General features: G+C 41.5%; 2 protein-coding genes across 14 annotated transcripts in view; one reads left to right on the forward strand and one right to left on the reverse strand.

The window, feature by feature from the left end:
• Positions 1 to 8842, forward strand: part of LOC136004177 (terminal nucleotidyltransferase 4B-like) — a 31942-nt gene extending 23100 nt beyond the window's left edge. The window contains exons 7-12 of one of the 4 annotated variants that reach the window (XM_065660441.1): positions 1227 to 1440; positions 2096 to 2222; positions 2326 to 2429; positions 3949 to 3992; positions 4538 to 4702; positions 5989 to 8842. In XM_065660441.1, coding sequence (XP_065516513.1) covers positions 1227 to 1440; positions 2096 to 2222; positions 2326 to 2429; positions 3949 to 3992; positions 4538 to 4702; positions 5989 to 6165 — 831 coding nt within the window. In that variant the 3' untranslated portion in view covers positions 6166 to 8842. Of the gene's footprint in view, positions 1 to 1226; positions 1441 to 2095; positions 2223 to 2325; positions 2430 to 2957; positions 3125 to 3807; positions 3993 to 4537; positions 4703 to 5988 lie in introns of those variants that run through there. The other 3 variants (XM_065660440.1, XM_065660444.1, XM_065660443.1) reach the window with 3 other exon arrangements.
• Positions 8843 to 20267: 11425 nt separating this feature from the next.
• Positions 20268 to 27789, reverse strand: part of LOC136004476 (CCR4-NOT transcription complex subunit 1-like) — a 70520-nt gene continuing 62998 nt past the window's right edge. For all 10 annotated transcript variants that reach the window (XM_065660984.1, XM_065660980.1, XM_065660985.1 and 7 more), the window contains exons 39-48: positions 27108 to 27356; positions 26331 to 26494; positions 25935 to 26052; positions 25384 to 25485; positions 24967 to 25140; positions 23542 to 23691; positions 21454 to 21634; positions 20909 to 21041; positions 20672 to 20806; positions 20268 to 20527 (exon numbers count right to left, since the gene is read on the reverse strand). In XM_065660984.1, coding sequence (XP_065517056.1) covers positions 20449 to 20527; positions 20672 to 20806; positions 20909 to 21041; positions 21454 to 21634; positions 23542 to 23691; positions 24967 to 25140; positions 25384 to 25485; positions 25935 to 26052; positions 26331 to 26494; positions 27108 to 27356 — 1485 coding nt within the window. In that variant the 3' untranslated portion in view covers positions 20268 to 20448. The remainder of the gene's footprint in view (positions 20528 to 20671; positions 20807 to 20908; positions 21042 to 21453; positions 21635 to 23541; positions 23692 to 24966; positions 25141 to 25383; positions 25486 to 25934; positions 26053 to 26330; positions 26495 to 27107; positions 27357 to 27789) is intronic.

Raw genomic sequence — 27789 nt, forward strand, 5'->3', positions numbered from 1 at the left:
AAATTTGATCAGTCCTTAAATTTAGTCATCTAAGTGTTCCTGTTTGTGGTTTTGAACCCTCTTTTCATTTAAAAACAAACAACATTCCACCTGTCTTCTGTTCTTTTTCCAATACTGGCACTTTAGGTATTAGAGGTATTTGGAACATCTGTTAGTGTATCAGTACCAGGCACATGTGTCATTCATGGTAAAATCACTTGACTATTGTATGATTTATTTGGAACAAGCTAGTTAGGTTACTGTTAGATGCAGCTGTGCTTTATAACACTTGTTTTCCAGGTCTGACACCCTGGATGTGCTTTAATGAATGCAGTGGAATTTTACTGTTTTGTCTAGGGCTTTAAGCTGAAATCAAACACATTTTACAACTTTCTCTTAAATCTAAGAGAACAAAATGCATGAGCTAAATCTATATTGTTGTGCCTAGGGGAGAAAAATATTGTAGAAATATGAAGTAACCAGGTTTTGGCTTTATCAGCCTCATTTTTTTTTCTTGTACTAAATGTTATTGTGTCACTGTGTGTGCATTTGTATGTCTGTACTTTCCAGACTGCAGTTACTTTTAAATCTGAACCTTGAGCTGGAGCTTGGTGTTTGTTGAGTGCCAGTGCAGTTGCTTGCTGAGCACAAAAGAAATGAAGACAACAGGCATATCTTTTTGAAAGAAACTAAAATCTCAATCTCTTCCAACCCCAATATTTTCTTATATTGACTAATAGCATCTCCATTTACTCTGCAGAAAAAGCACTTAGGTTTTGTATCTGTTTAAATTATGAACTAGTTTTCTTCAGAATCTCTCAGGTTGCATACTTAAAAGCATAAGGGATCATTTACATAGCTGTGAATGTTAGAACCCAGTATTTGTATTCCAAACCCAGGTTTGTGAAGTGTGCATATATATTTATGTTGGGTTTTTTTACCAGAACCTTACCATTAGTGCTGGAAGGTCAGTTACTGAACTGAAAGTTCAAATACAGAAACATTAATACTTGACAGCCTTATTTTTAAGAGGTAATTAGTTTATAATAGTTTTGATAGCATCTTGTTTTAAAGATTTAAAACTGCTTTATCAAGGAAAATATATTTAGACAAGTTTGCTTTATATATTCTGTTTTATTATTTTTAATTGTATTTAGACATGCTTGCTGTGAAAAAGGAAAGGCACTTAAAGGTACTTGAAACTTTAAGTCTTAAGAAAATGATTTTTTTTCCTCTCCTCTCAATAGCTACATCCCAGGGAAGATGCCTGTATGACCAATGCCAACTATGGTGTTCTTCTAATAGAGTTTTTTGAATTATATGGACGTCATTTCAATTATCTGAAGACTGGAATCCAAATAAAGGATGGTGGCTCTTATATTGCCAAAGATGAAGTGCAAAAAAGCATGCTGGATGGCTACAGACCATCAATGCTGTATATTGAAGATCCATTACAGCCAGGTACCCTCATAAACCAACACTTAACATACAAAAATTATAGGAATGCTTAATCTACAGAAGTTAAATCAAAGAATAGTAGAATGACCACCAAAAACCAAACAGAAACACTTCATTCATGTCTTTGAACACAAGATGCACTCAGAACGCAACAATGTTATTTAAGACATGTTCCTAGTAAATTACCATGTCAGCCCAGAGTGTACCTGTGCTGCAGTAAGTGCTACATAAATCCATAGTGGCTTCATTCTGTACTATTACCTTTATGTTAAGGTTGATTGTTGGCTTCAGTGGGATGGCTTCTGGAATGGTGAGTTAAGTGCTGCTGAAAGAGTTAACATATTTCTGAGCTAGGAAAATGTTATCCAGGATAATCCTGTTATATGTGTGATATAAGCAGTGCAGGATTTTATGTTTGATTATTTTTTGTTTCACATATTACACTTTTACCGAGAGAATTGCCGTTTTGCAGCTCTGTGCATATGAATATCTATATTAAAAAAAATCTCTTTCAAATATCTATGCTCCAGTAATCTTATTCTACAGCAGGTAACTGCAGTGAGTTGGGATGTAAGGGCAATACCACTGTCTCTTGTCCAAAAGGAGATAACCACAGTTTCAATCATACTTATTTATTTAATTCTATTTTTACTTTAAGGTAATGATGTTGGGAGGAGTTCCTATGGTGCCATGCAAGTGAAACAGGCTTTTGATTATGCCTATGTTGTTTTGAGCCATGCAGTTTCCCCAATAGCTAAGTATTACCCTAACAACGAAACAGAAAGGTAAATTTTATGAGTCTAAATCTTGGACACAACTTGATTATAGTTTTGTGTGTCTAAAAATTAATCATGTTAATTTTTAATTTTTTTTTCCTCTCTTTTACAGTATATTAGGTAGAATAATTAGAGTAACACAAGAGGTGGCCACATACAGAGACTGGATATCAAAGCAGTGGGGAATGCAAAGTAGGGCGGAGTCTTCATGTAACAGTAAGTTTTGATTAATCATGGCTGATAGTGGGAAGCTTCCTGCATGCTTTGATAAGATTTTGCTGTTGCTTTTACCTCACATAAGGCAATGCATGCATTTTAATATGAATTTACTTTTTTGCTTTTCCTATTGTTCTTATCTGGAAGATGTAGATTTGTATAAGAGTAAAAAGGCCATATCATGTCTGTCTTTATTCTACTGCAGTAGATGTGGCCAGCATATATTATTTTATTTATTTTCATTGCCCATCTTCTGACTTCACCAGCCAGTCGCCAGCCTCTTTCTCTGTAGGCGTATCTGCTGTCTGGAAGTTTTAAAAGTAAAATGAGTTCTAACACCTCCAGTTAATTTTAGAATGTTGCCTTCTAGAAGTCTCCTCTTGTTAGGGGTTAAGGAGAGAAGATGACACAACTACCAAGTCTTTAGGCTACAATGGGATTTTGTTTATTTTTTAAAGCTTTTGTTAGTGATTTCCCTCACTGTCCTTGTAAACTGAATGTGCTCCTGGACCATTTGTGTTTTATCAGTCTGCAGACCCTTGTGGCACTGCTGTACAACCTGGTCATGGCAGACAACCCCTGTTCAGTCTCACAAGCTCCAGAGTAACACTTGGCTACCTGATGTGATCTATGTATTAACCTCCATATGCAAACACAGCTAGTGAGGCAGCAAGTGTATGCTGTGTACATCAGAGGTAACTCCTGGGAGTCTTACGTAAAATAAAACAGTAATAAAATAACCCTGTATCAGGAAGATAATGGTGGCAGTTACAGTAGTTGTCCTGTAGGTTTATTTTAGATTTAAGTTCTGATTTTTCCTTTTTATACTTAAGGTAGAAGTTAGTGAGATATGAGAGTTCTGTATCTTGTATTTTCAGTGTAGGGTTGCTTCAAATAAGCAACCAGGCTTATTTGAAGTTCTTATGACACTTAGCAGCTCCGGTAGAAGAAAAATGGGAGTTGCTGAGTACTGGGCACATAGGAAAGGAATTTAAACCTATCTGAGTGCTGTTGAAGTGTGCCATGGATCAAGCTCATCAAGCAGCACATCTGAACTTTGTTACTACCTTCTTCCATCTCTTATCTCTCTAGTTTCCAGCTTGAACTGTTGGTAATGCTTGGTGTTTCCCACAGTGTAATGTTAATGGATCTTCCTGGGAAATCACTGCACCCTGTGTGAGTTGTTGGCTTGCTGCAGGCGGTACATACTTACGAAATGTGTCTGTATGTATTAAAAGTATGTACATGTGCAGATGCCTGTGCATGTCCTGCTGGATATAATGGATATATAATACCTGAGGGGATATATTAAAAAAAAAAAAAGCAACATATTTTAGTAGTTACTGTGTTGTGATGCTTCCATTTTGCTTTTTAATAGGTAATGGAGTAACCTTGATAGTAGATACTCAGCAGCTAGACAAATGCAACAATAATGTTGCTGACGAGGATGAAGCACTATCAAAACCTAGAAATAAAACTTCAGAAATACTTCATAAACATTCTTCAAATTCTTCATCAGGTCCTTCATCATCATCCTCGACACTGTCCAGCTGTAGTGATGTAGTAAGTACTGGTGGTTTTCTGCTTTTTTTTTTGGACAGGGGGGGTGTTTTTTTGTTTTTCATTTTTTTGTGTGTGTGTTTGGGGTTTTCTTTGGTTTTTTGTTTCTTTTTTCCTCATCTTTACTTCCACAGAATACATTTTGAAAGCTTGGAATCCTAGTTAGTTACTTCATCCAGAATCCTAAGTTGCATAAGATGTTACCTCTTATGCAATTTCTACACATGTAAGTTGCAGTGTGTTTTTGATATAACGCATGTATAAAGTGAATGCAACAGATAGAGTTACATAGCCCTCTTTTTCTTTGGGAAAACTGTGGTTAAAAAAAAAAAGCCTTAAAAAGTGTTTGGGAATTTTATTTAAGAACAAAAGCTAAATCCCAAAATCAGAATCATGCATCAATATGTTTTTAAATCTGTTTTACTCAGTAAGATTGAAAGAATTTCAGTATCTAATAAAATAAACACATTTGAAGCTTTGTCCACTGCTAGCTTTATTGGAAAACTCACTAATAGAAAAACTTGCTGATACTTTACATTTTCCTGAAGGATTCTGATGGAACACCGTGCAAAACCTCTAAACAGTTGAGTTGTCATCAGTCTACCAAAACCAGAGTGGTGTCACAAGAAGTGTCACTGGAATCTTCCCAGTCAAGTGGGAAAACACAAAATAGCCAAACAGCCAGTACTTCCAGCAACATGAACAAATCTCAGGTTTGTAAAATGTTTGGAGACAACAACTGTATAGATCATTTGAATATTGCATGTCCTTCATGGAAGAGTAGCTTGTTCTGGAAAGGAAACACTACGTTTTTGACCTCCCCTTTGTCCCACTAAAAAGCTTTGAGCACTAGTTCTCTGTTTAGTTTACACAGAGGACTTTGCAGCACTGGCTTTCCCAGCCTTAAACTAGATGAAATCAGATTGACTTTATTTTGGGAAACCTAAAGCTGCCAGAAGCATACAGATGTGCTGCACCCATATGTTTTGTGTAGAAAGCATGTCAGTGTAGTCATGACAGCAGAATTTGAGAACTAAAGAGACTTGCCTACACTTAGTGAAAGACAGTAAAATTGTATGCTTCAAACATGACTGGCAGCTGTTAGCTGTTTGTACTTGCTGAACTGTCTTTCATTAACGGAGATGAAGATTGCTTGCTGATATATGAAATTCCCTCTCATTTCCCCCTAAATGCAAATATCTTTATGATGACACCTACCAGAGCTCATGCATTTAGGGGATTTCTCATTTTGAGGAACGCTTCTATGACAAATCAGTGATCTGGAAATACTATATGCCTCTATATAGAATATACTTTGGATACATGCAGTTTAATTTTTTTATAATTTTTCAGAATTTAAGACTTCTTTATGGAAAATACTCTGGATTCTTCTGGAATATTAGTCCTGAAAAGTAATGCTGGAGACTTTTTTTCATACTTGCTGACAGTCTCTCTCTAGCTAGTACTGAGTTTACAAGCTAGGCCTTGGATATACCATGAATGTGTGTTTGTGTTACTACACAGAGCTAATTCTGGTGCTGGAATGTGCAAATACATGATCTGAGATACTCTACATCTGTAAAAAGATGTGATATAAAATTAGTCCTGGCTTTAAAAGAATCTTGTTGTAATTTTGCATGTAACATGAGATTTGATTAGTCTTCATCTGTTGTCTTGGATTGTGGTGGTCTGCTTCTGTAAACCATTTTTTTGATCATTGCAAAATGGGAGCAGTTCCATCCTTTCCAAAATTCAGAATTATCTGCTCTTCTTTCTTGACCTGCACAGATTTGGGTCTAGAGATGAACAGTTGTTTGCAACCACCAAAGTGAAAGATTTGTGGTAGTGTGCTGATGTCCTGGCTTTTGTTGCCGTATCAGTTGTTTTAAGTGTAATGCTTTCAGGAATTAACATCCTCATTATCCAGAAATAGGGTTGTGTAGTTGCCACACTTTTTATCCTTTTAGCACTGATTTACCACTTTCTTCTTATTTCACAGCATGGATCTGCATGGTTATTTTGCTCTTCTAACAAAGGCTTCCAAGGTCCAATAAACTCAAGCCACAGTACCTCAGTCACAAATAAACATCAAGGCAGTAAATCACACCATCACTTCTTCCATGGCAAAAAGAGGAAGCACAAGAGGGATGCGGCCCTTTCAGACCTTTGTAGATAGTTGCCTATTTTATGACTGCCTTTCTGTGTGCAATGATCTCATGCTACAGGATAGTTTGATAGTGACTCCTTGGATCTCTTCCAGAGCTTCAGACTGTTACTGATTAGCAACTGCAATTTTTTTTCCCAGCTCACCACAGAACAGATCATGAAGATTGATCACTGCAAAAAATGTTAAAAAAAAAAAAAAAACCCAAAACCCCATAAAAACAAAAAAGAGGAAAAGGCTGCTCATTTAATAAGTCATATGCTACAACAGGGTCATTAAAGGTATAAATGCCTGAATGTAAAATAAATGTATTTCCCATCAGCTCATGCTGACCTGTAGAGGTAGTACTCAGTGTGTCTAGGGGTTGGTAGCAAACAAATAAACCACAGAAAATATGGGAAAAAAAGGCAAAAAGTTGTATTTTGAAGGAAACCCATCCTTTAAAAGTGAAAGTAATTTGTGCATGATTTTCTTATTATTTTTGCATATACTTACCATTTTATTGTGTAGGTATACATAACCATATAGGAAAACTGACATTTCTAATAGTGGATTTGTTAATACTTTTTATATAACATTGCTGTTTAAATTGTAAACATAAATTTTTCTCAGGATTAGTTTGGAAAATAATCTGAATTGTTATCTTAACATCCATATAAAGAGACATTACTTGTTATTGCTCAGAATTTCTTTTCTTGGCATTTAAAACATTTAATAGAACATTTGATCTGCAAAAGCTGTTCCTCTGCAAGAAAGGCTTATGGTGGCAAATGAAGTTTTTAATTTCTATAAAGTGTACATGTACTTTGTAAAGACACTGAGTTTGTCATCTTGGAGAAGTAACCTTCACCTTGTTTTCTAGAATGCTGTCATTTGGACAAAGCCTTGGGTGACACACTTTAGTGTGTGGTATCCCTGCCTATGTCAGTGGGGGGTTGGAGCTTGATGGTCTTAAGGTCCTTTCCAACCCTGACTGTTCTATGCTATCAGGCAATGGGGTTTTATAGTTGCATCCTTCTCTTCTGCCTCTTAGTGGTCTCTCCCTAACCCTTTCTCTTTTTTTAAAGAAATATAAAGCCACTTGGGGGGGTGGTGGTGTTTGGTTGTTGGTGGTGATTGCTTTATTCTTGTTTGTTTGTTTAAAAAAAAACCCACAAAGGACAACTAGATTTGTTAGACATTTGCATTCCTGAGCTGCTTTAATCCCATTCCTCTTTGTGCCTTCCACTCCCCCTTCCAGGTGTGGGGCTTTTTGTGTTTTGTATTTTTGCGAACTCCTGTAGGAGATAACTGTTGAAACATTAAGTAAATTTTACAATTAAAGTATTTTTTCTCACTCCCTTCTGAGGCATTTTTATATTTACACTTAATTATTAAAAAAAAAAAAAACCAAAACAAAACTACTTCAAATAATAAAATATATTTTGTACTGCCTTAAAGATCCAAACCTTTCATAGCTCATAGTATTTCTTGTTGAGCTAGTTATCATTTAATTTCAGCTCTGCATTTGTCTGGTTCAGTTGCATTATAAGTCTAGGTTGCAGTAACTGATGCCATGAATGTGAATGAAGTGTGTAATTGCCCTCACACACAGGCATAGATAACTTGGCACAGGAGTTGGGATGTTTTAGTAGAGGAAAGTTAAGTGGCATTTACTTTCACATACTTCTTTAAAGAGGAAAGTGTGCGCTCAGCATACATGGCTGTACTTAATGCAGCTGTTCTGGAGATGATGCTTTTATAAAAAGTACTATTAGCTTTTAGAAATGTTTTATAATATGCATTTACAGAACACTACAGACCAACCTGACACTTACTGGGCACTAATGAGTGCAGTGTTTTTTAAAATAAAATAATGCTTTAATAAGACCAGAACTGATGTCATCACTTAATAAACATTTTCAATGTGTTAAAGTGGTTTACTTCAAAAGGGAAAATATATGTATTAAAAAAAAAAAGGAAAATCATAACATTTAGTCAAACACTAAGCTTATAACTGATGTTAATTTGACAATGGTTTGCTGGGTTTTAAAAAAAATTTTGATTCATATTTTAATTTGATCATATAATTTTATCAACAAGATGGTCAGCTTTTGTTTATAGAAACTAGTAAAAGTTGTACCACATTATGCATAATCACAGTATTGTTTTAGATTCTTGTGAATGTGTAGACTTCTATTCACTGCTTAGGGAAAAATTATTTATAAATTCTATTAATCCAGTATTGTTAGCTGGTATTAGCAAAACTGTTCTGAAATTTAGTACTTGCAAAGATCTGTATTGCATTTCCCACACTGAAATGTTTTTAAAAGAATTGCCCTCATTGTTGAAAACAAATGTACTCTTAGGGTGCAGATATTAGTATTCCAATAAGCATGCAATAATTTTAAGGTGGTGGTAGCGGGAAGATAATCTTGATTCCATTGAGAATCTTAGCTTTGCCTCAGTTTATGGTTTTCATAAATTTAATGGAAAATAGGTTTTCCTGAACTGTTCAAGTTTCTTTTTGGTAAACAGTATCTTTCTAAAAGAAAAAAAAATATGAAGGAAAAATTGAGGTATTTTACATTGCCTCAAGTGACCAGCATTGTATTAATAAAATACTGTATATCTTGCAAATCTTTATTTAAACAGAACAGCTGAACTGTTCATTTTTCAATCTGAAGTAAAATACTTTCAAGACCTTTTAGTTTGCCTGCTCATTTGTCTTGTACATTTCATCTCTGTATTTGACTCAAGTCTAATTCCTTTTTGAGTTTCAATACTTCTGTGAAGATTTTGTGAATATATGAAAAATAAATGATTGACTACTGCAATTTATCACCATTCTTGATGCTTACCCTATTTTTTTCTTCACAGCACTGTATGTGGAAAGAGCAGGCTATCTTTGCAGTCTTGCTGCTGGTAGTCTACCAAAGATCATCTGATATACATAAATAAGCTGAAATGTTTATGTATCTTCCATTTGACATTAGCTTGATTTGTTAAAGATTTTTTTTTTTATTTTTTTGTTTGGGGGTTTTACTTAAAAAAGTTCAAATGGTGTTTATAGTTAAAAGATGTGTATTACTTACTACTTTTTTAATTGTCAGTCTTCTACCTTGTGGCAGAAAAGAGACTGAAATGTAAGGAAATCTTCCTGTTTGTAAGACGTGATGTGATCTTGTTTACTCACCTCCATGTTCTGTGCAACTTCCTCAGAACCTACAGTTCAGGTTTTTAAATGTTTATAATAACCTTGTTTTCCTAGAACTTAATCTTTAGAAAATAGTAGTCCAATGACTAGTGGCAACTTTTTTATGTACTTTCAACATGGACCTTTCCATTTTACATCTGGAGTCATCATGAGAGCATCCTAAATATTATATGAGCAACTGGTTGGAAAGCAGTGTCATCTTGAAAATGTATTGCAAATAAAAGTAGTCAGCCCCAAAGAAGCTGTGAGTGCTCCATCCCTGGCAGTGTTCAAGGCCAGGTTGGATGAAGCCTTGGGTGAGATGGTTTAGTGTGAGGTGTCCCTGCCCATGGCAGGGGGGTTGGAACTGGATGATCCTTTTCAACCTGAACCATTCTATCATTCTATGACATGTTGATGGATGTTAGAGCTCATGATAGATGTTAAAGCTGAATGTCTGACTCCAACTTTATTTCCTGAAGAGGAAAAAGCTATAGGAGGTTACAAAGTATGTACTTATTCAAGAAAGGAGTAGATTTACCTGTTTAGGGCCTGTAACAAAAAAGAACATTTACTTACTGTTAAACTGAAAAAAGTAGCCATTATTTATTCTGCCAACTCCTAGAACTTGATTCTTTTGCTTAATGATGCAAAATAATTTTCAAGGAATTAAGTCTACTGTGTCTTCAAACTGTCTTGAAAATGCAAAATTTGAGTGCTTAATTTTCTACGTAATGTATGTAGTGTTTCCATAAGTTTTCCTCAAAAATGTTTTCCAGGTGCAGTGACTTAAATGTAAATGTGTCTTTACTATATTCCTATGAGTCTTTTACCAGCAGCTGACAGATATATATTCATGGTTTCATCTGTAAGTTGAAACCAGCTTTGCAGTTCTCATGGTGCTCAATTACCTCATGGTTGTAGATTCTTCCTGTGCCAAAGTTACTGGGCTCTTCCCCATAGTAATTTGCTCTGGGCCTAATTAACTGATCTTCAAAGGTTGGTTGTTAGGGTGTTTGAGGTGATCCCAGAGAACTTACCCAATGCCAAGAATCCTTTATAAGTTACTGAATGGACAATGTCCTGAGTAACACAAGAATTACAATTCAAATGGCCTTACTGGGTCTTTACAAGCCCAAAGTTTGTGTCAAGTATCTACTTGAAAAGGAAATAGGAACGCAAGAACTGGAAAGTGGCTGTTGCACATTTGAGCATGGTAGTGCTAAACCAAATTAATCCACATTTCAGTTTACTCTAAAATTTAGATCAGTCAATTTTTAACAGCTTTTATCATAATTCTTGGTCTATTTAGTGATTTCCTCACCGTGACCATTTTATTGATTTGAGGACTCCAAAAACTTGTAACAGAAATGGGGTGCCTTTGGCAGATGATACCTTGACCATGCAGTTCAGTAGGCCTTTATTGGCAGTAGCCATCTTAAAAATACCTGTTCCCATTTGCTCTTTCCTATAGCAGTGCAACCAGTGGGGAAGTTGGATATGTATGAAATGGGGGGGGGGAAGGAATGTGAATCTTTAGTTTGTTTTAAATTAATGGGTAAAAGCTGATAGGATCCTGAAAATCACTTGCATACACAAATAAGTAAAGGAAGATGAAGAAATCTTGGAGATCCTCTGCATAAAAATCCTTTGGAGGAACACTGTCTTTCTGCCTTCCAACGTGGGTGAAAATTGAGGTGCTGTGAGTTTTCTGGCTGTTGCAGATTATTTTAATTTTTACTAAATCTCTATATTTTGTGTTTGTTTATGAAGCAGTTATCTATCTATAGGAACATCTTGATTCAAGAAGTAAGCCTCTGTTAGCATGAGGTGCTGTGTTAGCATAGAAATTGGGAGCTGTGTAGTTTGAAGTCCCCATTCTCTGTGACATACTAGTCTTAGTCCTTATACTCTAGAGCATAATAGAAGCACCTAGGGCCTATTGCTTATAGGATGAGTTATGTGACAATCTGGCAAGGTGGAAATCTAGTGGGCCAACTTGGCAACAAAAGTTACTTTTAAGGTGACCTGAAGTAAACTGCCTTCATTATAATACTAAAAACCACACCTACAGATTGAGAAGACCCTCAAACAACTGAAGACCCATCCCCCACGCAAGAGAGTGACACTGCAGATATTATAACTGTATACAAATCACTAACCAATCATTGTAACTGGGAGTGTACTATCTTGTAATTTTTGTGTGTGTATATATATATATATATATATATATATAACAATGAAATTGGCATTGGATGTGCTTGATTTGTGGAAATTCCACCTGGAACCCATTGCTGCAATAAAAAAGTGCCTGCCTCTTAAAGCTGTGTTGCTGTTAAGGAGTTTTATTCTCCTGACATTTGGTGACATGGCTACCCTGGATTTGGAGAAGGCTGAGGTTTATAATGGCTTCTTTGCCTCAGTCTTCACTGGCAAAGGCTCTGACCACATGTCCTGGGTTTACCAGGAGCCGTTTTGCTCCTTCTTAGCAGCTGGTGCAAGCTCTGTGTTTTGACTTCCAGCCTGGGCAGAGAGCTGATAACACCGATTGGTTTTAATTGTTGCTCAGTAATGTTTATTCTGGCCAAGGACTCTGTGAGCCTCATGCTCTGCTGGGGACGAGGGAGGCCGGGAGGAAGCAGAGACAGGACACCCGACCCAAACTGACCAAAGAGGTATTCCATACCACAGCACGGCATGCCCAGGATGTAACTGGGAGTGACCCGGAAGGGCAGGCTCTCTCTTCGGGGGGGTCGAACTCGTTCGGCGGTGGTATCGTATTCTCTTGTTATTTTCTCTTATCAATATTATCATTGGCGGTAGCAGCAGTGATTTGTGTTATACCTTAGTTACTGGGCTGTTCTTATCTCAACCCGTGGGAGTTACATTCTCCTGATTCTCCTCCCCATCCCTCTGGGAGTGGGGAGGGTCGGGGGGGGGGTGAGTGGACGACCTGTGTGGATTGGTTTAAACCACGACAGTTCTTTTTGGCGCCCAACGTGGGGCACGAAGGGTTGAGATAACGACAGATCTGACCGGATTAATAGTCACTCGTCACAATGCTGATTTATTGGCTCTCAAAGCTGTTCCTCTGGGTCTCACAGGTTCAGAACTCTGTACATTACATACAGCCGGTATTTGCTGTGGTACTGTTTTTCAAGTGTGGGGCTTGGGCTAAGGTTTTTGTCTCATTGTACTTTATGATAATGACTTGTAATACAATAGAATCATTGATCATGAAACTGATCGGTCTTATGCTCCCAGTGTGGTCACCACCTTTATACTTTGGGAGGTATATAATACAGGTGCTTAGCAATTTCACATCTTTTTTCTCCTTCTCGGGTGGTCAACCTGTGAAGGAAAAGTTCTTTTACCCTCCTAGCCCCCCTCTCAGACCAGCTACAGCATCATTTGAGAGTTTTGAAGTTCTTGAATGGCCTTTTAATATTGTTGAGACCTGTTTCCTGATTGTGATGGGGATTTCCATGTTGGCCCGCATACGGAGTGTGTTTTGCCCACAACCATCTCGTCTGATTTCAAGAGTTAAGCAGAGTCAGGTTTGGGCCTTGTCTGGGGTTAAACGACAATATAGGAGGACCAAGAGATTTTCCCCGGGGCTGGACAGCCATGAGTGGCAGGGTGTGTGGGATAGCATGGGCAAGTATCTAGGTCAGTGGGCTCCTCCAGTACTTTGGAATTTCACCACCGAACAAGTGCAAAATCCAGAAGAATTAGTAAAACACTTAAATGAGGTGTGTGGTCAGTCTGGCCATACCAGAGACGGACAAATCACGGCAACGTGCTGGGGCTTGGCCTGTGCTTACAGGGCCTTGTTCAACACTATCCAGCACCTTCAGAAGGAAAAAAATGCCCCTGCATCTGAGGGCAAAGCAACAGACAGCATGGCTACCCCAGCTCCAAGTACAGCAGCTACACCATCCTCAGCGACAAGTACAGTCGCTACCCAAACTCTGGCTGCAACAGACAGCACGGCTACCCCAGCTCCAAGCACAGCAGCTACACCACCCCCAGCGACAAGTACAGTTGCTACTCAAACCACAGTGAAAATCACTGCAGCTAAACCAGAGGATCAATTTGTACCAATATCGGTTGCCCCTGTAAGCAAGAGAAAAAGCAAAAAGGAGGCAAGAAGGGTGAAGCAAGATGAAGAAACAATGTATTCACCACCTGGTCCAGAATCTGAGGAGGAGTCATCATCGCATGATGACGAAGAAGAAGAGGTGACTTCTCGACCTTGGACCTCAACTGAGCTACGGAATATGCGAAAAGATTTTACCCGTCAACCAGGGGAGCACATCATCACCTGGTTGCTCCGATGCTGGGACAATGGGGCCGATGGTCACGAACTAGAAGGTAGTGAAGCCAAGCAGCTGGGATCACTTGCTAGAGAAGGGGGAATTGACAAAGCAATTGCAAGAGAGAAAAAGTCCCTCAGTCTTTGGAGGCAGCTCTTGGCAGCTGTGAAAGAAAGGTTTCCATACAAGGATGATGTTATGAGTCGTTCGGCCAAGTGGACTACTTTAGAAAAAGGCATCCAGTCTCTGAGGGAATCAGCCATCGTAGAGATGATCTATCACATCAAGCCAAATAACGGGGATGTACCCATAGACCCAGATGAAGTCGAATGTACACGACCCATGTGGCGAAAACTAACACGGAATGCACCGTCATCATATGCCCATTCATTGGCAACAGTAACCTGGAATGACATAGTACCACTGACAGTGGATGAAATGATTCATAAACTCCGAGAGTTCGAAGACAACCTCACCCCTTCCATCATCTCAGCTGTGGAAAAACTGTCCCAGGATCTCAAACAATTGAGGGACGATCTATCTGATTTATCCAGCTCCTCACGTGTACCAACACATGTCTCAGCTATTAACAAAAGGCGTCCTATTCTTCGAGAGAGAAGATACAGGAGGTATACGCCACGGGCCACCCTATGGTTTTATCTGCGGGATCACGGAGAAGACATGACAAAGTGGGACGGAAAACCTACTTCAGCTTTGGAGGAACGGGTGTGCGAATTGAAGAGGGGAGCAAGGCCCAAGACTCATCACCCCATGAGAGCTGCGGCTTCAGTCTCTGGTGAGCAGGCCCCCAGATGGAGTGGAAGAGCTGACTTTACTCCAGCTCCTGTGATAGCGAAGAATAATCCCTTTCAACATGACTTAAGTGTTCAAAGTTGTGATGACTATTAGAGGGGCCCTGCCTCCAGCCAGGTGGAGGACAGGGACAGTCGTATTTACTGGACTGTGTGGATCAGGTGGCCTGGCACATCAGTCCCACAGAAGTATAAGGCTCTAGTAGATACCGGTGCACAGTGTACCCTGATGCCATCAAGCTGTCAAAGGGTGGAGTGACAGGAGGATCCCAGGAGTTGAAAGTACTGGAGTCTGAATTCAGCCTGACTGGGAGGAAGTGGCAAAAGCACCCCATTGTGACTGGTCCAGAGGCTCCATGCATCCTCGGCATAGACTACCTCAGGAGAGGGTACTTCAAAGACCCCAAAGGGTACCGATGGGCTTTTGGTATTGCTGCTCTGGAGACTGAGGAAATTGAGCAGCTGTCCACCGTGCCTGGTCTCTCAGAGGACCTTTCTGTTGTGGGGTTGCTGAAGGTCAAAGAACAACAAGTGCCAATCGCGACCACAACAGTGCACCGGCGGCAATATCGCACCAACCGAGACTCCCTGATTCCTACCCAACAGCTGATTCGTAGACTGGAGAGTCAGGGAGTGATCAGCAGGACCCACTCACCCTTTAATAGCCCCATATCAGTTTACAGAACTGATGGACAAGGGTAAAGCAGTTGATGCCATCTACCTGGACTTGTGCAAAGCGTTTCACACTGTCCCACACGACATCCTTGTCTCTAAATTGGAGAGACATCAGTTTGATGGATGGACCACTCGGTGGATAAAGAACTGGCTGGATGGCTGCATGCAAAGAGTTGTGGTCAATGGCTCCATGTCTGGCTGGAGACCGGTAACGAGTGGTGTCCCTCAGGGATCGGTGCTGGGACCGGTCTTGTTCAACATCTTCGTCGCTGACATGGACAGTGGGATTGAATGCGCCCTCAGCAAGTTTGCCGATGACACCAAGCTGTGTGGCCCGGTTGATAGGCTGGAGGGAAGGGATGCCATCCAGAGGGACCTTGACACGCTTGTGAGGTGGGCTGATGCCAACCTTATGGAGTTCAACCATGCCAAGTGCAAGGTCCTACACCTGGGTCGGAGCAATCCCAGGCACAGCTACAGACTGGGCAAAGAAGGGATTCAGAGCAGCCCAAGGAGAAGGACCTGGGGGTGCTGGTCGATGAGAAAATGAACAGGAGCCGGCTGCAGTGTGCGCTCGCAGCCCAGAAACCAACCGGATCCTGGGCTGCATCCAAAGGAGCGTGACCAGCAGGGCGAAGGAGGTGATCCTGCCCCTCTGCTCTGCTCTTGTGAGACCTCACCTGGAGCATTGTGTGCAGTTCTGGTGTCCTCAACATAAAAAGGACATGGAACTGCTGGAACAAGTCCAGAGGAGGCCACGAGGATGATCAGGGGACTGGAGCACCTCCCGTATGAAGACAGGCTGAGGAAGTTGGGGCTGTTCAGCCTGGAGAAGAGAAGCTGCGTGGAGACCTCAGAGCAGCCTTCCAGTACCTGAAGGGGGCCTATAGGGATGCTGGGGAGGGTCTCTTCGTCAGGGACTGCAGTGACAGGACAAGGGGTAACGGGTTCAAACTGAAACAGGGGAAGTTTAGATTGGATATAAGGAGGAAATTCTTTCCTGTGAGGGTGCTGAGGCACTGGAATGGGTTGCCCAGGGAGGTTGTGAGTGCTCCATCCCTGGCAGTGTTCAAGGCCAGGTTGGATGAAGCCTTGGGTGGGATGGTTTAGTGTGAGGTGTCCCTGCCTATGGCAGGGGGTTTGGAACTCCATGATCTTAAGGTCCTTTGCAACCCGAACTATTCCGTGATTATTCCAATGGCTGATTGTTCTCATTGTGAAATTTTTTTCACTTGTGCCTAGGAGTAAATTGTAAATTTACTCCTCAAGATTAAATTGTGCCCATCACCCCTTGTCTTTTGCATGGGACTGTTTGTAAAAGTGGAGTCTCCCTCTTCTTTGTGGCCACTCTGTAAGTAATAAAACATTGGGCATAAGGTCTCCCCTGACCTTTGCTCCAGGCTGAACATTCCCAGCTCTCTCAGCTTTTCCTCACATGGCTTCCCAGCCCTTGGATCATCTTTGTGGCCCTTCTCTGGACCCTTCTCCAGCCTGTGTAGTGCACTACGATGTCCTTTACCATTGCTACCAACACCCAGGTTTGCTGTTTGGATGTTCTAACTCACAAGTTATTTGTGATTAGGTATCTGAGTCAATTTCACTCTTACCTTTAGTGCAGCTGAGGAATAATTTACCTGCTCTACATGGTTCTAAACCCACAGCTCTGCAGCAAAGGCAGCCGATGTACTCACACTGCCAGTTACTTGTCTTTTTGCCTGGGCCATTACAGGTGTTGTGCATGTCAGAAGAATTCAAGGAGTGTAAGGAATAAGATAGCTGGGAAGATGACAGTGAGGAAGAGGAAAACTCAACCCTTTCAAGTGAGGCTCTCTCCAGACTCACACCCCCTTGCAAGCAGCTCCTTTATGACAGTGTGCTGCTCACTCTGGAGTCCTACGAGTCAGACTTGAAAGCAGAGCAGGACTTGCTAAATAACAAGGAGGCTTATGACAAACTGAGTTGAAGGGAGCAGCAAGCTTTGCATGTTACAGACAGAAAAGGATATTGTATCTGCTGCTGAAGATGGTACACTAGAAACCTTACTGCTCCTGGAAATGAACTGCTTGGAGCTGTGTGCAGGAAGGGGAAGTTGGGCTTCAGCCATCTCTTCTACAACCCAAGAACAGATGGCAAGATTGAATACAGGCCCATTTGTCCTGCATCTGGCATGTGGCTTTTTAGCTACCTCTACCTAAACCATCTACCATGGCACAAAGTGGTTTTGGGTGACCTTACCTTACCACAAGAGCTCTGGAGCACAACCACCACCTTCTAGAGGACTTCAGAAAGCCCAGACCTCTTAATGGCTGCTTTAGGAAGGCAAATGTACACTATCAGAACAGCAAGTGGGTTCCCTCATGTAGCACCAGAAATTTAAGGCAAGAATTGCTCCTTGTCCAGACAGAGAGGGCAGAAATCCAGCTGGTAACTCTTACACCTTGCTGTTCAGAGTAAACATCTGACAGGTGGAGATGCTGACAACACTGAACTCTTCAACTATACTTGGCTAATACTGAGCATTTTATAGAGTACAAGCCCATCCATCTGGTTTTCACATAGGCTCAATAGAGCAGGTATCTCCTTTTACCTCTATAAAAGACATTTCTGTATGGGCTTGGGACTGCTCTGAAGGAGCACTGCCACAGTTCTGCACACCCTCTAGTTAATACAGTTCTTCCCTGAACTCAGGCACTGCTCTGCATCTTGTTTAGCTATATTAATATCTTTTCCCTCAGCAGTTTCTGCATGACAGATCACTGGAGGTTTGCAGGCCAAGCAAGTGGTGCAGCTAGAAGTGCAATTTACTTCAACAGGTTGCAGAGCCCCATGTAAGAGGGGGGGATCTTTGCTGCTGCTTGCAGTTCCCCTTGTATAGTGGTGCAATGCAGTGACTAGTTGGAGTCCAGCCTGCTGCCTTGGTGCTACTTCTCTCCCTACAGCAGACTGGATTTCAAACTAGGCATACACAGTGGTTCAAAAGGTCAGTCTTCATTCCTTAAACATGAATTATACCCAGGGCCTCTGCTGGTAGGGACATGAGCATGATTTATGCTGACAGTACCAGTTGTGGGTTTCTTACCTGCTAAGAGCGGGTACGAAGTATAGTGGCCTCTATCCTACCAGCCCAACTCAAGTTACTGGGATCCTGGCTAAGTCCTGTCCACCTTCCAACCCTCTCTTTACACCAGCTTAGCAGTTCTTAAAGCCTCAAGGGAAGCAGCCATGGACAGCAGCGTTAGTACAGAACCAGAGAGATTTTTGAGCTTCGAGTCATTAGACAAATCAGTAAGCTCTGCATAAGGTTTGCTAGAGATAAATGGCAGGAAAAAAAGTCCCATGGCATCCAGTCTAGATAAAAACTGGTTGCTGGTAATTCTCTGTATCCTAACCCAATACAGGAAGAGGAGCAAGCTGGATTTTCAACACCAGAACAAAAAAAAAAAAATCCACTTCAAAAGACTCAGTTTCAACACAACTGCCGTCCTGAAAAAAAAAAAAAAAAAAAAAAAATTCCAGGGAATTGTAGTAACTGGCAAGAAGCTGCTCTTTGACACACCAGTGACTGAAACACACCACCTAGAAACAGGTCATAGGTAGGGAATCCTCCCTGAGCTGCAATCCCCTGGTACAGCTGGCTCCATGGTCCCTTGGAGCTGGTTTCTGCTCTGCAGGTAAAGCACACCAGGTACACAATCCCTTAAGCCTGAGCTGGAAATCCTGACCTCTCTTAAAACTAGCGTTAACAAACTAGTCGTGTTATCCAAAGAGGAAGCAGTGAAGCTGTTTCCTAGTATCTGCTAAGCTGTGAGGCACAGGATTTTGCAGTATTGGCAACACTGAAGCCACCTATCCTTATTCCAGCTAACTAGCAAGCTTACAGAGATCGTTGCTGAAGAGAATATCATAGCAAGGTACAAGTCATTAGAAATGAAGCTGAGCTGCTGTTTGTGCTCAGCATCCCTCTGCTGCAAGCACAATCATTTCTAGCACAACTGTGTCAGGGACAAACCCTGCTCCTGATCTTGCAGCTAAGATATTTCTCTCTCCACACAACTGTCCTTTCCTTTTGCACATCAAAGCAAGACCCTATCTAGTCCCAACAGTTGTCCCCTTAGACCTCATCTAGAAAACCCAGCTGCTTTCAATAGATAGGGCCCAAAACACTGGAAAACCACAGGTTTTGGATGGGTGGAACAGACTTTGGAAGACCAACTGGCCAAGCAGGATGGAACTGGAGAGAATAAGCACAGTGGCACATGCGTGTCATGACTTTAATGTGTAACTACAGTATGCATACATACATACATACAAGAAGTGGGAGAACTAAAGCCCAAGAACTAGAAAGGCTACAAAATACAACACATGGACCAATACTTTATAAAATATTCAAAATCCTTACAAAATCGGCTGCATTGGTCCTTTTGAATTTTTTGTTTTATTGGGTTTTGTTTGTTTGTTTTTCTCCCCCTTTTTTTTTTTGCAAACTTATAACGTGTGGTCACAGGGTGGGGGGTGGGGGGGTGGGAAAAGGTCTAAATTTAACCCCCCTACCTTCCAAAATTTACAGGTGTCAAATAAACATACCCCCACTCCAAAAAAAATAAAACTATAGGCCTGGTCCCTGGTTTCTTTACTAAAACCAGCTGACCCTCTCCCAAAGGGCCTGCCTGAGGTATCATCTCCAACAGAAAGGAGGTATTCTCTGCCTGCCACTCCACTTGCTATCTATCAGCATTTGATGAAAAAGCAACACTGAACCTTCAAACCCCCCCGCCTTTCCCGTGTTCCATAGTATTCCCACATTCCAAACACACCCACTTTTTTTTTTTTATAAAACAACTTAGTGATTTAAAGGTCCCCCATCCACATAAAGAAAAATAAGTTATATATTATAACAACTGGCTTTTCGATATTCTTTAGGAGTCTGGGAACATCAGGACAAGGAGGTCTGCTCCAGACAAGTGCTTGGCATCAGCAGCTGCCCCTTTATTACAAACTGGACAGGCACCAGTTACCCACCTGCTTTTTATGCAATTTGCACAGTCCAGACAAACATTTCTGTTCCTTGTACTTACACTAGTTCAAAATGATATTCACAGCATTGTCTGAATTTGGCCAAAAGTAAAAAAAAAATGGTTTAAAACTTTGGAACATTTTTTAATGACTGAAACTTTTAGAACAACTTTCACCCAGGATTGGTTGTGTCTACCCAATCAAGGGGGCTGGGAAGGTCAGGAGGAGTCTTACAGAGTCTTCTGTCAGTTGACGGGATGAGGACCCCCAGGCTGGCACACTTACAATATGACATGTGGTTCATCTAACTGGCACCAGTCCCTTCCATCACTTGCTGGGCTTGCTTCTGCCCCATGCAGCACTGTGCGACTGACTGGAATAGCCTGGACACAGAAGCAAAGCAGTGTTAGATGCATTTATGGCAGCAAGCGGTGCTTCCACTATGAAGCACCAAAAACTCACAGTGCAACTCAGCCCCTGCTTCAGATACATAGTTTCAGTTAATTTTGTGGTTAACTTATACTCACTTCTCAATTTCTGGGGCACAGTGAACAAACTCATGGTTCCAGAACTTAAATGCTGGATTTTTTATCAGCTCAATGAAAGTAATAAGGAGACCCCAAGGATGAGGCCTGTTTACAATCAGTCGTTCCAAGAGAACCCTGAAATCCAAAAGTAAAACCAGTTAGAGCTCAAAAGAACCAACACACAAGGAAGGAAAGTAAAAAGCTGGATGCTGGCACACAAAACACCTTCCATCCCACCTAGTGATCTGCTCCTGGATGGCCTCAGTGTTGGCCTCTGCAAACAGGTAGAGCACAGTGCAACTGAAGTAGTGGGTGTGACTGTTGGGGTATCGCAGCTGGTTGGCGATTGCGTTCAAGAAAAGGTACCGGCCTGCAGAAGAAGCAGAGAGTACAGATGGTCTCCCTTACACACATGCAGAAAGAAATAAGCAGCAGCTAGTATTGAGATGAAGGTTTGTGAGCCTGCATTACGAAGGTACAAGAAACAAAGCCAACTGATAATATGAAATGAAAAAAAAAACAACCACCCCCTCCCCCCCCCCAAAAAAAAAACCAACACCTGATGTGGCAGGAAGAATTCAATTCCTCTTCATTAAACTTATTTCTCATTCCCTTGAATATCCCAAACATTTTGTTTGAACATTCTAACATAGCATGACTTGCTGTAAATTCCCTACCAGCTACATAAAATCACCACCTGTATTTCTCATAGTGCCAACAGATAATCTGCTGTTAAATTTGACATAGAGTCATCTCATGAAATAGAAGCATTTCCAGCTCACCTTCAGTATCCAGGTCTACTGCCAAATTCTGGAAGATGTCCATGTGAGCTGAGTGAGTAATGGTACTCATAGAGGGTGTGCTGCCTTTGTTGTGAATGTGTGCAATAGCTTGAGTGCCTACGTAGAGCACCAGAGCGTTAATCAGCTGAATGTTGTACCGGTTGCCAGGTTCATTTGATACCTAATAGCAAAGATACAAAAAGCATTAACAGTCTATATTCCTTCAGCAAGCAAAGGTATAGCACATACAACAACAGCATCAAAGTCTCCTTGTGATTATACAGAAAAGAACACACTCAAGGTATCCACAAATTCAATTTAGAATTTATCCTTTTGTCTTGTTTAACATCTTCGTCGCTGACATGGACAGTGGGATTGAGTGCGCCCTCAGCAAGTTTGCCGATGACACCAAGCTGTGTGGTCCGGTTGATAGGCTGGAGGGAAGGGATTCCATCCAGAGGGACCTTGACACGCTTGTGAGGTGGGCTGATGCCAACCTTATGGAGTTCAACCATGCCAAGTGCAAGGTCCTACACCTGGGTCGGAGCAATCCCAGGCACAGCTACAGCTTGGGCAGAGAAGAGATTCAGAGCGGCCCTGCAGAGAAGGACTTGGGGGTGCTGGTCGATGAGAAAATGAACATGAGCCGGCTGCAGTGTGCGCTCGCAGCCCAGAAACCAACCGGATCCTGGGCTGCATCCAAAGGAGCGTGACCAGCAGGGCGAAGGAGGTGATCCTGCCCCTCTGCTCTGCTCTTGTGAGACCTCACCTGGAGCATTGTGTGCAGTTCTGGTGTCCTCAACATAAAAAGGACATGGAACTGCTGGAACAAGTCCAGAGGAGGCCACGAGGATGATCAGGGGCTGGAGCACCTCCCGTATGAAGACAGGCTGAGGAAGTTGGGGCTGTTCAGCCTGGAGAAGAGAAGGCTGCGTGGAGACCTCAGAGCAGCTTCCAGTACCTGAAGGGGGCCTATAGGGATGCTGGGGAGGGACTCTTCATCAGGGACTGTAGTGACAGGACAAGGGGTAACAGGTTCAAACTGAAACAGGGGAAGTTTAGATTGGACATAAGGAGGAAATTCTTTCCTGTTAGGGTGCTGAGGCACTGGAATGGGTTGCCCAGGGAGGTTGTGAGTGCTCCATCCCTGGCAGTGTTCAAGGCCAGGTTGGACGAAGCCTTGGGAGCATGGTTGAGTGCGAGGTGTCCCTGTCCATGGCAGGGGGGTTGGAACTGGAAGATCTTAAGTTCCTTTCCAACCCTAACTATTCTATGATTATATATTTGCGTGTGCATGTGTGTGTATAATCAAAACCGTCAGAAAAGTGTTGACAGACCCAATGGACAAATTTTTGTACTCCCTACAGAAGTTAAAGGCAATGTGAATTCACCAGCAGTGCCAGAGGCTGGCTGAAACACACACCACCTATGCAAATGCTTCCATATGAGCAATTATCTGAGTAAGCCCAACTCCAGCCATGAAGTTTATTGCAAGCCAAGCCCTGTGATGTATGAAATATGGCTGGCTAATAATTCTGAGCTGGCCTTTAGCTAATTTGCCTTTAACTCCTAAAGCATTAGCATGCAGATTCACAGATTTCTAGAACAATGAATCAATTTTGAATAAAAATTTAATCAGATTCTAAAAAGATTCAATCAAGTTCCATAAACACTGTTGAAACTCGGACAATGCCTGGGTAAGCAGTGCTGGAGTCATGATAGAAGCCACAAGATTCTTCATCACCCAAAGGTTGAAGACCAAAAAAAAACCCCAAGCAAGCTTGATGTACATTCTTCACTAAGATTTGCAAGGTTGTACACTGGAGACATGCAAGGAGAAGAGACAACCTTACATTTTCACCACAAGCATTTGGCAGCTCATGTAGATAAAACCATCTGCTTTGAAATTAAAACATTTTAGGGTCCTTAAAGTCAACATTCCCTATGCATTTCACAGGGCTTTACTACTGCCTGGAACACATGCTTGCTACACACCAAACAAAATTCCTGCAAAGAAGGAGGGCGACTCAGGCAGTGAAATCATCTGTCCCATGCTATTTGAATTAAGCATCCTCAAAAAACACTCACCTGTAGGTTGCTGCGCAAGTCAGACAAAAAAGTGACAGGAGAGCGGGTTTTGAGATAGGAATCCAAGTCTTTCTTGAACTGAGGTGGCATCACTCCAGTGAAATTTGTGAGTATTCGTGGCGCGATATTAATCTCACTTAACATGTCTACCTGTGGAGAGAAAACCCGGTCAGCTAAACCATAAGCAATCTCTAAAGGGACAAACTGCAAAAGCAGATCTGTAAGTAATTATTACATCAACTACTGCTGTTGATAACTTTTTCCTACCAGCAATGAAAAGGAAACACCAGGCTTTTGCAGATTCCAGAAGAAACTTGGTCTCTAATGTGCAAACCTGTTAGATGACCATCTCAAGGAATGGAGAGTAGAGGATAAAAGAAGTCAAGGTTGACGGCCACAGGGGAATTCAATCACAGCCTCTGAAGTCTCCCTATCTACACTCAAGACAGTTTGGTAGTTTAAGAAAGTATCAACATCCACACAAGTCAGGAACAGCCTTCTTCAGTCTCAAGAAGTACTAAGTATTGCAGCTTTGCTCCCATCACCCTGCACAGCTCAGACAAGGAAGAATAATAGGACAATGCTTTAACAGTGTGAGAAAGTTTGCTTCTAATCATTCCATGATGAGGAGCCTGGCATATGCCCAAAGATTTAATTAGGTAACATTAACACTTCTCAAAGTCTCTCCTCATTATGCAAGAGGCTTGTAGTTTATCTCATTATTTTCAAGATAAGATGGAATCTATGTTTCTAATCCAAAAGTATTTGCAATTACATAGTGCTCTTCAACCATTAGTTAACTAACTCCAGTCCCCACACATCCTGTGGAGCACAAGCTGTACAATTCAACATGAGCTGAACAAAACAGGCAGGAACTGTCATCTGAACTTTCAACAGCAATGCCACAAAGACTGCTTAAGTAGTCTGGTTTTTAGTGACAAATGAGACAGGAAAATGATAAAGATGCTCTTGCTCCAACATGGTATGCCTGTCAGATTTAGGAACATCATAAACCAGTCTCCCTTTGGGAAAAGAAAAGCCCCCTGGTTTCCCATGCAAAAGCTGGGTACTTGGGGAAGGTCTCATGTAATACAAGTCTCACCAGCCTGTCCTTTCAGGTTGAACCTGCACAGACCTTGCAAGCGAGCTAAGTGTCTAGGGGTGCCAACAAAGCCATATAGAAAGAGGCAAGCTTTATGCTTCTAACTGCAACAGATTTCATGCAGACAAGCCTGTGTCCTGCTCTGTGTGGAAAACTTCAAACATTAAGTGTCACAAACATAACTGAAACCTACCTGCTTAAGGAAAAAAAAACAAACCCCACAAAAAAAAAAAACACTGTTCTGCTAGCTGCTGTGTTTCCAATTACCCGTTAACATCTGAATGGTTGCATTAATTCAAGTAACTCATGAAATGGAGTCCCACCTTTAGATTGGGGGTGAAAGGGTCTGGAAGCCTCATGTTCCGTGGGAAGGCACTCAGGATCAGATTCCTTAGCTGAATACAGTTAGGTGGGATCACATCACAGAAACCATAGTGGTAGTCACAAAGAAATTCTGGAAAATCATGCAACAAGACCAGCAACACACGCAGAGTGCCCTGGAAAAATACAATATGGAAGAGCTTGCAAAGCCATCCTTCCATGTCATGTGGTCAACATGAACAGGAAGAAATTCATCGGGGGGGGGCTAGCCAGTTTCTATCTCACACTGGATTTGCATTTAACTTTAAGATATAAATTCTAAAAGCACAGTAAATACTATTTTGCTACCAGAACACCTCTACTTTCAGACCACTTTGGTTGGAAGCAGCATCTATTAGCTTGCTTTTGTTTTTTCTTACCTTGTAAAGAATTTGCATAGGTTTAGCAAGTTCCACATTCCTAAGGAAAGGAGCCAAGTACTTGAAGAGATCGATCAGTAACTGAGCGTACATAGGCCAACCCTGCCAAGAGAAAAACAGCAGATGAAAAATGTGCAATGAAGAGCAGTTAACTTCAAAACCATAATTTGATTGGTCTTCATAAACCTGGATCAGAGTTATGCCCCACTGCTAGCTCTAGCAGTGAGTGCAGCACAGCTTTAGCTGCACACTGTATGCTACGGGTGTTTCCAAAACACTCTACATGCCATTCTGAGTCAACAGTATTTGGGCTGGACTACAGCTCTTCCAGACTTTGACAAAGGCATGTTTATTAACTTCAAACTACGGGCTGTAGAGTGAATTACTGACACAAAGATTCTCCTCCATGCAGTTAGGTGACTCTGAATATGGAAGACAACAACACAGAACAGCTATGCTACTAGCACACTACAAGAGATGTGAAACAGCACCACACCAGATAAGCATCTCTGTGAGCTTTTTAATTCAGAAGAGATAAACTGCAGCCACACCTTCTGCTGTGGTGTATGTGCCAGCATTCTTGCAATAAATATCCGATGGGAGATCAGTTCCAGCCAGGCATAAACAAAACCTGGAGCTTTTGTAGGCCTCAGGATGTGAAATGTGTTACTGAAAGAAAAGTTAGAGCAGGTTAGAAGTGCACAGCAATAAGATTACTTTTCATAACATTGAAGGAAAACATATACAGCCCTAGAAGCAAGGCATTTTAGCCTCCTGGGTTTTACCAGTCATCTTCCTTAAAACAAGCAAGTAGAGAGTACATAGGAGAACCAGTTACTCCAAATGTGATTAAGCTACCACAAAGGAACAGTGAGATAGCTTTTGGATGAAAAAATCTTGATCCTACAAGGAAAGAATGAGCATTGTGGCCAATCTCAAATACATACCAGAAAGCTGTGAGTGTCTGGAAGTTGATGGTTTCTAGCACATGCTCAGGAGCATTTAATTCCAACAGCAGCATGATGAAAATGCGATGGTAAGGAAGTTGCTGAAAATCACTCTGCCGAACATCATGGTCTTGCAGAAGAACTCCCACCACAATACCAAGGACCTAGAGAGATCAAGGCATGTCAGTGGTGACAGCAAGAATTACTTTGCAAGTCAACCTACAGGTAATACTTTAACCACCAGGTAAAAAAAAAAAATATAACCTGCAGATTCTAACAAGAACCAAACCTTTCAGTTATTGGCAGTGTTCTGCAAATTAATATAATTTGTATCAGCAACTCCCAACCATGATACTTTGTTCTCCCTGTCCCATGGGCTACAATGACTGACTGGACAGTGTTGGGAAACCTTAGCTACCTAAGACTACCTAGACATAAACAGTAGTGTAAGAGTATAGGCAAGGCCCTCACAAAATCAAGGCAGACACCCAGGAATCACCTACTTTAAAGCATACTTTTAATGCCTCAAAATAACAGCAGAGGACTTTTCCATTTCAAGGCACAAAGGTGAGCTTCAGGTTTGTTTGATATGAATTCTTTGTGAACAAGAAAGCCACCTGGCATTTTGATGCTCCTGATAAACTCAACAGTTTATCAAGTCCTCAATCTGATCCACCAGCAGTAGCCTGCATTAAGGTCTACATTTCACATTAATCAGCAAAGGCACACCCAATTCTGCACTTTAAATGCAAGGAGTACACAAAAAGGGTTCTCAACCTTATTCAGAAGGTTGATCTTTGTAACTGTGTTGGTTGCCTCCCCAGAGTGCTTCACTAGCAGTGCAATAAGTCGCACAAAGGCATCCAGATTGTGGTAGCACTTGGCTCGAATCATAGTGGGGTTGGCAGCGGGGTTATGCTGCTGCTCAGCCTGAGCACGATAGCTGATTTCAACACACATTTCAGTGCAGAGGCGGAAAAAGCGGGTGATCAGGTCATCAGTTTTCAGGATTCCTTGCTGGTGCATCTATCCAGGAAAAGAAAAAAAACACAGAACTATAACCACAGAAAGTGCATTCCACAACTTATTTCAAACAACACACACTTTACAAAGAACCCACCCTGCCTGGCATAATTTTTACCCTTCTCTTAAAGAGAGATGGGTAGCAAAGCTATCTCTGCTATTCCTCCCAAATATGAGTATTTTCAAGGCAATATGAAGGTGGCAACACAGTTTCAGTGAAGGCATTTACTCCCAAATAGAGTCTTTTTGATCCAGGTTCTTTTCAACCATCATCATACCTGAGGAACCTGTTTCAGTATCAGTTCTGCCACCAGCACTCAACTTTTCATGAAGGTCAGCAAGAGGCAGCAGCAGTTCAGTCTCTGGCCTTCAGGGCAGACTTCAGCTGCTAGCTCAGGAACCATCGCTACTTTGCGGCAACATAGACTGGTTTGGG

Source organism: Lathamus discolor, chromosome W (assembly GCF_037157495.1).
Source record: "Lathamus discolor isolate bLatDis1 chromosome W, bLatDis1.hap1, whole genome shotgun sequence".
Taxonomy (NCBI): domain Eukaryota; kingdom Metazoa; phylum Chordata; class Aves; order Psittaciformes; family Psittacidae; genus Lathamus; species Lathamus discolor.